The sequence below is a fragment of the Populus euphratica genome, unplaced genomic scaffold (genome assembly GCF_000495115.2).
Source record: "Populus euphratica unplaced genomic scaffold, PopEup_1.0 scaffold95.1, whole genome shotgun sequence".
Lineage (NCBI taxonomy): Eukaryota > Viridiplantae > Streptophyta > Magnoliopsida > Malpighiales > Salicaceae > Populus > Populus euphratica.
In genome coordinates, this window is record NW_011499885.1 from 374980 (window position 1) to 387087 (window position 12108).

The following is a 12108-nucleotide window of genomic DNA, read 5'->3' on the forward strand; positions in this document are numbered from 1 at the left end:
AATTATCGCCAAATGCATCAGGAATAGGACCAAAGAAAAAGTTTGAACTCAATTCCAGAGTAAGGAGTTCAGAAGCGTTGGAGAGAGAGACAGGGAATGGACCACTGAGTTCGTTTCCTCCTACGGTAAGTCGCTCAAGATTTGGAAGCTGGAGACCTATGCTTGATGGAAGATGGCCTGAGAGATAATTTCCCGTCATTTCGATAGATCTCAATGTTGAGATGTTAAAGATTCTGACGGGAATAGGGCCACCAATCCTGTTAATTGACAATGAGATTATCTCTAGATTCACTAGGTTACCAATCTCCGGTGGAATTGTTCCTGCCACAGTTAAAACACTTGTAATCATAAGTCACTTGGAGTTTTACTATTTTAATGGTGAAAAGTGGTGTTAACAAAAAACAGAAAGAAGGGTACCATACCTGTGAGGTTGTTATCCATTAGGCCAATATTCCGTAGAAGGGTCAGATTTCCAATAGCAGAGGGAATTGGACCAGTTAGGCCACTATTTTCTAGGTTAAGTAACTCCAAACTGAGAACATCGCTGATGGACAACAGCATTTCTGCATCTGCAACATAAAACTTCCACTTAGACCTCTACGTCTACAAAGCAGAAGTAGCATATAAATATTTATGCTTTTCTTCTCGGTTAGTTTGGTGGTGAGGTTAAAGAGCAGAATAAAGACTCATAGATTGAATGTCCAAAATACTTTGCGATGAAAAAGCTAAAATATCTCCATTTGGTAACATTTACAAACAAATAACTAAAGTTCAGCTGTTCAAAAGTGCTGGACAAAGAATAGATTCTGATTAAAGTGCTGTTCATATCATTTCTATTGCAAGGCCAATAGAGGAGACTCACCATTAAATTTGTTGTAGCCGAGATATAACTGTTCAAGCACTGTTAAATTTCTGATATCTTTGTGTATCTTTCCTTCAAAATTGTTATAAGACAAAGAGAGAATTTTCAGTTGTGTGCATCCAAATAAAGCTGCAGGAATTTGGCCATGAAATAGGTTCCTACTCAAGTACAATCCTTCCAGATTGGGAAGATTGTTGAACAAATTTGATGGCAGGCTACTAGTTAGATTATTGAAACCAAAGTCAATAATCCGAAGTGAGGACATGGTGACATTAGCTGAGGGAAAGGAACCTGAGAGCATGTTTCCAGTAAGATCAATGACCTGCAATGACGAAATGTTGAAGACTGCGGAGGGGATGGAACCTGAAAGGCCAGTATGACTCAAATACAGTATCCTCAACTTGGGAAGCTTGCCAATCTCTCTTGGAATGTGCCCTTGAAGATCATTGTTGGACAAGTCCAAGCCATCTAGCTCTGAGAGGTGGAACAATGACGGTGGAATCGCACCAGTGAAACTGTTATTAGCTAGAGACAACGTGTGGAGCCTAGTAAAGGACCCAAGCCATGATGGGATCTCCCCGCCGAAGTAGTTCTTTTGTATGCTGAAGTATTTTAGCCTACGTAACTTAGCCAACTCGTCCGGGAGAGAGCCACTGAAACTATTATTATAGAAGGAGGCAAAAACTAGATATGACAAGTTTCCCAGATGTGGAGGGATGGTACCTGTAAGACCCATGTGAGAGAGTTTCAAGGCTCTGACCCTACGGTGGCGAGTTCCACAAGTGACACCAACCCAGTCGCAAACAGAGGTAGTAGCAGTCCAGTTGGTAGTCAGCAGGTTTTGAGGGTCATTAACGATGTGGTCTTCCAAGGCAAGAAGAGCATCTTGATCAGTGTTAATGCTGGTTACTCTATCAGCCACCAAGGTCGCAACAAAACTGCTCCATAGTATCACTGTGAAAGGGATCAGGAAGCAACCGTTCCGCATAGCTGTGAGAGGGTATCGTAACTTCATAAATGAGAGTTGTTTGTATATTTGGTTCATAGCTTCTGCATTTCCGTGCAGTGGACAGATATTTTATAGGCCTTTACTGTCAAAGGAGATAAAAATCGAAGTAGACGGAGAAATTTAGAACCTGTGGTAGGATTTCTAAAGCCTATTAGCTCGAAAAAATCAAAAAAAGAAAAAAAACAGAGTATGAACATAGGACTTAATTCCAGCTTCTTTTGCACGGCTAGAATAAACTTTGTGGCCTGGAATTCCAAGAGTAAGACTGTCCTTTTCCTTTTAGTTTCTCCACGGATGAGGATGACTGAGACTTCATCGATGTTCTGAGTTGATAAAGGCATACTTATTAAACCCGGACAGGACTGGCAGGTCGACGTGGGACCCAGTCAACCTAATAGCTAGACTGGTCCGGATTTATTGAAAAACTGGCCGGTGTAATGACTCTACTAAATCCAGTCGATTAGGGCAAGAGCTGGTGTTTTTTTTTCCTCTCTCAAATGTGGTTGGTTTTGTACTGTAAACTTCTAAATCACATTGTATAACTATAGATTAAACCATTATAAACATATGATGATTGGTTGTTTTGTACTGTAATTTTGTAATTCTATACTGGATTTTTATAACCCTAAAGCGCGCCTTCCACCTTTTTTTACTATTCATTAACAGTACAACGTTACGCTGTCTACTGCAAATCAGTGTCCAGAAACACTGGAAAATTACTCTGACAAGACATTTCTCATAAAGAATTTTCCAGATGTTCATACGTTTTGATGGAATCAACTACACTTTAACCTTTTTTAACCACAGACTCTATGCAAGTTAGCATAATCTCAACTGTAGCAGGCGACAATACCCCTGAGGCGTCGTCAGGGCCGTAATTACTGTTATCCTCCTTGTAAACAGTGATTAGAATGAAGAGATAATCTTTCCATCCAGCTGACTGGCATTGTCAGCTGAAAACTCAGGTCCCATAACACTATTGTAGAATCTGACTCTGTGATTCGAAACCCCAAAAGCTGTGGGAGCATTCACAACACGACTCCTTTCTTAGTCTTCACCGAAAACCCTTCTGGCCCGTGGAAATGGAGCTGTCCCATTCCAACGTCTATGACCCGCTCTCAGTGTCTCCCTTTCATCATTTTTAAGACTGGTGACAGGAGCTGATGATGCAGAACTTCTAGGAATTTTGAGACAGAGAGATACAAGGGGGGTCAAAGTGATGGGAGGTTCGTGTTGCCCCAGCACACTGGAATATTTGTTAGTGAAGAACAAAGCTATGAGCAGTAGAAATCGACTTTCAGTGTGTTGTTTGTGTGTTTTAAAAATATTCTTTAATTTTTTTTTTAATTTTAAAATAATATATTTTTAATTTATTTAAATTATTTTGTATACTAATATTAAAAAAAAATAATTTTTTTTAAAAATAACCATAATTATATTTTTACCTATACCTTTTTTCATTCGGTTATGTGACTTTATATGGGTCAATTTTAACACTATTAACCAAAAAAAATATTATTCAAGTTAAATCAAGCTAAGTAATTTGTGACTGAATATTATTGGCTTCGTAATAAGAGAAAAATTTTATATTATATAATTCATTCATTTTATTTCATCTACATTGATTACACTTAAATTACACTTTATTTGTTTTTTATTATAATTCACTTTATCTATGTAAATCAATCAATTGGTTAACACAAAGACACATTTGGCAATGGTACAAAAAATATAAAGATAAAAATCCAATTTTTTATTTAATATTTGTATAAAAATTATTCAAACATGATTTAATACAATTAGATTAACTAGGAAGAATAATTTAAGGATTAAATTGAGAAAACAATGAATGAAATTAACAAAAACAAATCATTCAACTTAACTTCTTATCTAACATAGGTTTAAAAATAAAATATATGGGAATTGCTCAATGTAAGATTTTGATGGTCCAAACGTTTGAAAGTATAAAAAAATTAATTTTTGTTTGAAAAATAAAATTTTCTTGAAATGTCATTTAGAATACAATTCCAAAGAGCTTCTCAACTAGTATTTGTAATTGTAATGTAAAGTACTTATCACTTGAAAATATATTAAAATAAATTATTTTTTTATTTTTTATATCAATACGTCAAAATCATCAAAAAATATTTTAAAAAAATACTTCAAAAATAAAAGCATAAATATCAAATTATATATCAATCAACCTCAAAAAAATTTATGTCATGTCTTACCTTTACCTTGTGTGTTTATGTAAGTTTCTATTCTTTACCTTGTGTGTTTATGTAAGTTTTTATTTTAGTATTATTATGTAAAATTATATTTTTAAAATTTGGTTTAACATGTGATCTTGGGATCCAAAACATAAACCAAGTTAAGTTTATAAAAAAATAAAAATTAAAAATTAAAAATATTGTTGATTTGACAAACCTGATTCAAAATCTAATTGAAATTCATTAATTATTTTTTTAGTTTTTATCAAAACTTATTATTTTAATTTATAAAAAAATATAATTAATTTTAATAATTTAATCAAAACGTATAACTCGAGCTTTTGATTGAATCCACCACCAAACTAGGTTTAAAAACACCATGCAGGACAACTCTCGAGAACAGAAAATACAAGAACAAAAGTATTAAAATCATGGTGCATTTTGTTGGTTTATAGTAGTTGCCCCCCATCTATAAACAAAAATAAAATCTTAGACAAAAGCTCACATTTCCGCACCGACAAAGCGCGACCTTTGTCCTATACGACCAGAGAAAAAAGCATGGCCGCTTGCATCGTTTTCTTTTTCAATTCAACAATGGCCGGTGATGAGGTGACTTTGTTGGATTTCTCCGCAAGTCGATTTCTCGGATTTTCAATTACAATCTTGCAAGCTAATTTAATTTAATTTAAAAATAATTTTTAAAAAAAATCCAAAAAATTAAAAAAAAACAAAATATCCTTTTTTATTTTCAAAGATGACTAAAAACTTCTTTAGAAAATGAAAAAAAATAATAAAATATTAAAAGATAAAAAACTTTAAAAAAAAACAAAAAAAAATTAAATCAATTTTATAAATCATAATTAATCTCATAAATCCAGTTTCAACTAAATTTAAGTTTTAAAGTTAATTAATCAACTTTATAAATTAAAATTAATATTTTAAACTCATAATTATAATCAATTAAATTTAAGATTTGAACTTAACTAGAAAACTAAAGCTAAACCTGTTATAAAATGAAATAATAATAATAATAAAATTAATTTAAAAAATAGCAATAAAAAAAAATAGATTTGATAAGAACAAAACATCAAAAAGAATGAAATTATAAAAAAAATAATTTTACAAATCTTCTTAAATAAAATAAATAGTAATAAAAAGATAAGAACCATCAATAAATAAATTTTTTTTTATTGAAGATGAAATTAAAAATTCTTTAATTTCATATATTATGTAAATAAAAAAATTATAATAAAGAGAATAAAGAAAAAATCTTAAGAATAATAAACCTCCAGTGCTAATTTGATTTTTTGAATACATACATGAAAATCAAGTGTTAAAGAGGAAAAAAAAAAAAACAAAAAACAAAAGGCCTCAAGTGTGGAAGGGACGCCGAGATGCTTCAGTCTCTATCTTGGAGGCAAAGTTTTGACTATTAATCAGCATTACACGACTAATTAATATTGTTTATATGTTTTTAGTTTTTTTTAATAAAAAATTGCTTATTTACAAGATTACCCTGCTACCCTAATTACACTTAATAATTACAAAATAACTAAATATAAACTATAAAGGATAAAACATCTTAAATTTCAAGGACAAAGTTTTTTAGATTTCAAGTGCAACGAAGAAACTTAACTCTATTAAAATTAAGGTAAAATCTAGTTTTTTTTATTAAATAGTAATAACATAATTATTTATTGAACCCCTTTTATTTTTATTCTTATAATGACTAACGGTTTTATAAAAAAAACATCCATATCCTTAAAAAAAAATTAAATATTTTTTTTTAAAAGTAAAATTATAATTTCATCTTAGAAATGCACATAATTTTTATTTTTTATTTTTTTTTATTACAGCAATGACTGCGCAAGGGACTCCTCTTTCCTTCGGGTGGGAAAGCGACAGTTAGGCACTTCTGAATCAAAGGAGTAACAAGACAATTGCAAGATAAATTGAGTAATACTTTAATTTTCTAAAAATTTAAAGTTATAAAAATAAAAATTGAAACCTCACGATCAAATACAATATTTTTTTATTCAAAAAATATTTTTCTTTACTAGTTTTTCAAATCAAGAAAATACATGAAAATTATAATTTTTTTTCTTTTATATCTAAAAACTCATTAGCAATATAAAAGATTAAAATTATTTTTTCCAACATTTTTATATTTAGTTAACACCATAAAATTATTTTTTACTATAAATTTAATATATTTTTTTATTTTAATAATATAACTTCTTATAATAAGTAATATCAATATAACAATTAAAAGTTATGATTTTGATTTTTTATGAAAATTTGTTATACTCTTGATGCATTTATTTTTTTTATAGAAAAATACATCTAAACAAAAGAATGAAATTTTCTATTTTTTTCATTGGAAAAGAAAAAAAATTAAAATGAAAAAAAAATCTATTACTTAACACACTCTTTGTTTTTTTAAAAAAACTTTGATTTTTGTTTTGGAGTGTAGTTGTATTTTTTTTTAATATTTTTGAAGTTGAAATATATTAAAATAATATTTTAAATTAAAATTTATATATATCAAAATTATATTGTATGAATAATTAAATTTTAATTAAAAATAATAAAATTCAAAATTAGTATTTATCTTCTCAAATTAAAATTTTTAAATATTAAACACAATCAAAATATAAATTATATTACTCTCCTCCCTTCGATCAGACAACCCTAAAAAGTCTGCCATAATCTACTCACTCCAGCCACAGATACTCTTATTTCGATACTGGCAGAACACAACCTTAAAAAATTTGCCATAATCCACTCACTCCATCTTTTTTCCAACCATAAATACTCTTATTTCGATACTGCCAGAACACAACCACATTTGTATCCCAAGAAAACAAAGCAAAAGAACCTTAACTTGCAACATCTTCTTTTTCAGTTCAAGAATGGCTGGTGGTCAAGTGACCCTGTTGGATTTCTGGCCAAGTCCATTTGGTATGAGAGTGAGATTAGCGTTGGCTGAAAAGGGCGTCAAGTATGAGTACAGGGAAGAAGATTTGTGGAACAAAAGTGCTTTGCTCCTTCAAATGAATCCTGTTAACAAGCAAATCCCAGTTCTTGTCCATGATGGGAAACCTGTCTGTGAGTCACTTATCATTGTTCAATATATTGATGAGGTGTGGAAGGATAGCGCTCCTTTGTTGCCTTCTGATCCGTACCAGAGAGCTCAGGCTAGGTTCTGGGCTGATTTTGTTGACAAGAAGGTGTGTTTCTTTGCACTTAAAGAGTTCCATCTTTTTTGTTCTTGAATTTATTGCATTTGAGCTATGATCTGATTGAACCTATTTTGAAATTTGATCAGCTTGAAAGAAGTAGAATTGCATCAAACAAAAATTAAAATTGACAGCACTAAAGATTAATATCAAAGGAAGAAATTAGGCATCATGGTATGGATTGGTGGGAATTCTGTTTATGTTCATCTCAGTTGTTGTTGGCGGTGATTTTTCTTTTGTTGATAAAAAAAAATATTAAAAAAAATTGGTCTTTAAGGTTTCTAATTGATGAACTGTATTTTTATTATGGCGAATTCATGAGAATTAAAGTTGAGGCTGGCAAGATGTTTTTGTACAAGGATTACCAAGTTGGGTGTATCCAACTGCTTTAACGATTCAACAGGAAAACATAAAAAAATGTCATAGAAGGTTGTAACGAAGATAAGAATTTGGACTCAGGTGATGATATTTCTGTCTGTATGAGTTATTGGCTACAGGTGGGTTGTCAGTACTGAGTAGCCGCCCACTCATTGACAGTGACACTAGAGGTTAATTTCCTGTTGATCAAGCTTTCCTTTATTGTGGTGGGAAAAAAAGTCCAGAGCCTTCTAATTTGGTTGGTTGGTTTTTGCTCTCAAAGATATGATTTTTTACACCCAGTCACTTTCAACTTAGTAAAAGAGAAGATTCTGGGCACCATCACTATTCCTCAATCTAGTTGTGTTAGATTTGTGCACTTTGTGACAGTGATTTATTTTGCTTTACCCTGTAAACAGGTGTTAATTACTGTAGTTAACATGGAAATCTCAACGAGGACTTTGGGTTTGGGGCTACTTTTGGCTTTTGTGATTCCGAAGAGTCTTTGATTTTTATTTTTTTTTACCTTTGTGTGATGGTATGAATCTGCAGATATATGACCTTGGGAGGAAGATATGGACGAAAAAAGGAGAAGAACAGGAGACAGCCAAGAAGGACTTCATTGACAGCCTCAAGTTGATGGAAGGAGAGCTCGGAGACAAGCCTTACTTTGGGGGCGAGACCATCGGCTACGTTGATATAGCACTTGTTCCTTTCTATAGCTGGTTTTATGCCTATGAGACCATCGGAAACTTCAACATAGAGGCCGAGTGTCCGAAGCTGATTGCTTACTGTAAGAGATGCTTGCAGAAAGAGACTGTATCCAAGGCTCTTGAAGATCCACAAAAGGTCTATGATTTCGTTCTGATTCTGATGAAGAAGTTTGGTATTTAGCAGAAGAAAGAACAACATGCAGAGGCATGTGCCATTTCCTGTTAAGAAGTTTTTCTTGTGTCCTGAGTGATTTATGTTTTAAATAAGGAGGGCAGACAGTTGTCCCTGCCTTTGTGTTTCTAGTCCGAGAGGGCACCTCGTCGTGCCTGACTTAGGATGTGGTTTTCTCCCTGTAAAGTTGAACTTCAAGTCCGTGATTATGATATAATATGTATTAATGAAACTTGTGTCAAGATCTGGTTGGCAGTGAACAACTTCCTGCAACTTTTATTCTTTTTCTCCAAGCTGCATTCATGTCACTGATCATCCTGGAAAAGAGCTGCAGGCTGTGACTCATCAGGCCTCGTGTATTTTGGTCAAGTTCCATTGGCTTGGGCTACCTACCAATGCTGCACATGCTAGGAAGTTTAGAGCATGAACTTCGAGGCACTGCAGGTAGCGTATCTGAAATCTTTGAATTTTAGCCATTTCTAATTCGTATCTGAAATCTTTGCATTTTAGCGATCTAATTCTTCCAGCAAAACTTGCAAGTTACCATCCATGGAAATTCTTTGCATGAAAACCAGACAAATTTGATGTCTTTAGGTAAGTAAATTCTTTTTACTTTTCCTTTTATAAAAAAATAGACTCATGGCAAAAAACATTAAAGCTTGAGTAAAGAATATAAAGTATAATTCCATAGCCAGAGAGATTTTTATAAAATAGTAACGCTCTCTCCTTCTGCAAAATTGCAAACTTTTTATTCATTGAAGGAACTGATCCCATAAAATCTACAGTCATAAGTAGGGTTGTAAATGGGTACCCCAGTTGAAATTCTTGATATTTATATTTTATTTATTATTCATCATGTAAGAAATTTAAATATCTATAAATTATTTATCAAGTTTTAGGTATTTAATAAGTATTTATTATCTATTATTATTTATTAATCAATAAAAAACAAAATAGTTATTATATATATATATATATCAATATTAAAGTGTTTATATAATATAAATATATGATTTGGATTGAGTTCGGCCGAATTTTGAATTGAATTTTATAATATTCATACCTTATTTATTATTTATTAAATCCAGAAAATATTATCTTCCCTGTCCAGAAAGGTTGGTAAAGGTCCCTAACATACCATCCCGAACGCTACAGCCATTGACAGGTCGAAGAAAAAGAATCAACAATGTAGTGCGTGGCAACCCAGAAGCCGCTCAATCAACGATTGCCAATCAATCCACCACGTTGATCTTTGGCAAACATTAATTATACCTATCCATTTGATTGTTATTAATTTAAGAAACCGAAACTTAATTTATATAGGGTTTTAAATACAATGAAAAAAAGGGTTAATTTAATGATTCCTAAATTAATCTAATAATTTATTAGCTTATATTTATTTTAAAATTACCAAAAGCTAAAACAAGAAACCAAAAAAAAAAAAAAAACTGTAGTCCGCAAGATGAAAACATTATTCACATAAATAATGTTTTCATGGTCTTAGCCTTCCCTCTGGGAAGCTTTAAACTAGTCATAGAAATTAAAATTTTTTACAATATTTATTATTAATTATTATCAAATTGATTAGAAATAAAAAAATCTTTTTTTATTTTTAAAAAAACACAATAAAACAATCAAAATGCATTTAAAAACAAAAAAATTTAAAATTGTTGTAAAGGATTTTTTTTTATCTTTTCACCGTGATTTTTGTTATTATCATGTCATATTAGGGGCAATCTAGTATTTGAATAAATATAAAAAATATTAAAAAAATTGTTGGCTTGTGTGACGCCTTTCAAAAGTCAAAATCCTTTTGCATTCCAGGGCTTGGACTAGCGGTGGAAGGGGTTTGTCTCCTTCTATTGCATCTGGATTCGAGGTTTGGTGTGCACGTCTGTCACCCCCGCGGTGCCTTGCATGCCTATTGAGTTTGCAGGGTATTCAGTGAGCCGTGGGGATTAGTCGTGGTGCGCGCAAGTTGGCCCGGACACCCCATGTAAATAATAAAAAAAAAAAGAGTCAAAATCCTTCTTTTACTGAGTCATTAGAAATATCATCATATTTTTTTTCTTCTGAAGCAGCCCATATGATTATTGGTGGCATAGTTTGTCATCAGCAACACCTTTTCCCTCTCTTTTTCTCTTTTATTCGATCAAAGTTTGCGACGGTCATGCAAAGTATTAGAGTAGCCTCCAATTTATGAGGATTTCTACTTCAATCCTTATTCTTTTGATTTTTAATTTTTATTCTTAGTTTTTTTTGAAAAATTAATTTTATTCTTTAATAAAATTTATTGTGTTTCAATTTGATCCTTGTTTTTTTAATTGCTATTTTTTAATCCTTTTATATAATTAAAATTATATTTTTGAATTTTATCATTGATAATTTAATTGATTGAGAATTAAATTTTATGGTTTTTATCGTATATTGTGTTTTAGGTCTAAGACCCAGGTCACAGATTTGAAAAGTTAATGCATGTTAATATTTTCTTTTAAAAAAATAAGTTTTGTGATTTTTTTTTATTAGGTTATCCTGATCTTATAATTTAGATTACAAGTTTGACGAGATAACCTAAAAAATATCATTTCATGGATGCTATACTAAAGACAAGAAATACAGAACTAATAAAAGACCAGACTTTACAAATGTTTGATAAATTTGAACCAGATTAAAATAGAACAAGATTTGGTTATAAGTTAAACTAATAATACACAATGAACAAAGTTTAATCAAGGAAAAGGAAGATTAGAGTACATAATAGAAATAGTTTAGAGTTGTTAAAAGAAACATGTATGATACGTGGAGAAATGAAAAAGGAGCACTTGAAGTCACACATTCTTAGAATAAAAAAGAATGAAGAAGTTGGGTGGTTGCTACTGGACAATTTGCTATGGTTTTTTTTTTTTATTTAACAAATATCTAAGAAAAAAAAACACACAACAACAACTTCAACAATGTAACAAATCAATAACGAATGCATTATAATTTGATTAAGTTTGTAATAACTTCAAAACCTATTTACTAGTAGATAAATACTAGTAGAGAGTAACCAATAAACAATAAATAGAAGGTTTATATTCCAATTTTTATTATCAAAAGAAAACAACAAAAATATAACTTAATATTCTTTGACATTTAAATATGTGGTTATAATTAAAATAAAGATCATCCAATAAATCTAAATCTTATAATTTTTAAATATTAAATTTTTTTATTTACATTCCGTATGTTAAATCAGTATTTAATTACTTCTTGAGTATTGAATTATATTCTACCATTATTATTAATCTAGGTTAGTTGTGAAAAATCTAAAATTTTAAGATTTTATCTAAGTTATAAAATCCTTTTATAAATGAAACAAACACAAAAATGAAACCTTATTTTTATCTCTCTTGTGTATTGTATAACAATCATTATCAAATCAATTAGACGCAATTATACGTTGCATTAAGATAGTTCTTAAAAAAACAAAACTATCAAATCAAAGTTTTGGAACCTCTTTAATTGATTTGATTTTTAAGATCCAGGGTCATTTTCATTTAAAAT

The 12108-nt window shown here is 30.7% G+C and overlaps 2 protein-coding genes across 2 annotated transcripts in view; one reads left to right on the forward strand and one right to left on the reverse strand.

The window, feature by feature from the left end:
- Positions 1–2092, reverse strand: part of LOC105130236 (probable LRR receptor-like serine/threonine-protein kinase At3g47570) — a 9753-nt gene extending 7661 nt beyond the window's left edge. Inside the window, exon 1 of the mRNA XM_011032642.1 lies at positions 1437–2092. Coding sequence (XP_011030944.1) covers positions 1437–1907 — 471 coding nt within the window. The 5' untranslated portion in view covers positions 1908–2092. The remainder of the gene's footprint in view (positions 1–1436) is intronic.
- A 4704-nt stretch (positions 2093–6796) lies between these two features.
- On the forward strand, positions 6797–8835 carry LOC105130118 (probable glutathione S-transferase). Its single transcript, XM_011032466.1, has 2 exons — positions 6797–7311; positions 8230–8835. Exons 1-2 carry the CDS (start codon positions 6994–6996, stop codon positions 8569–8571), a joined length of 660 nt encoding a protein of 219 aa, XP_011030768.1. The 5' UTR covers positions 6797–6993; the 3' UTR covers positions 8572–8835.
- The last annotated feature ends 3273 nt before the right edge of the window (positions 8836–12108 follow it).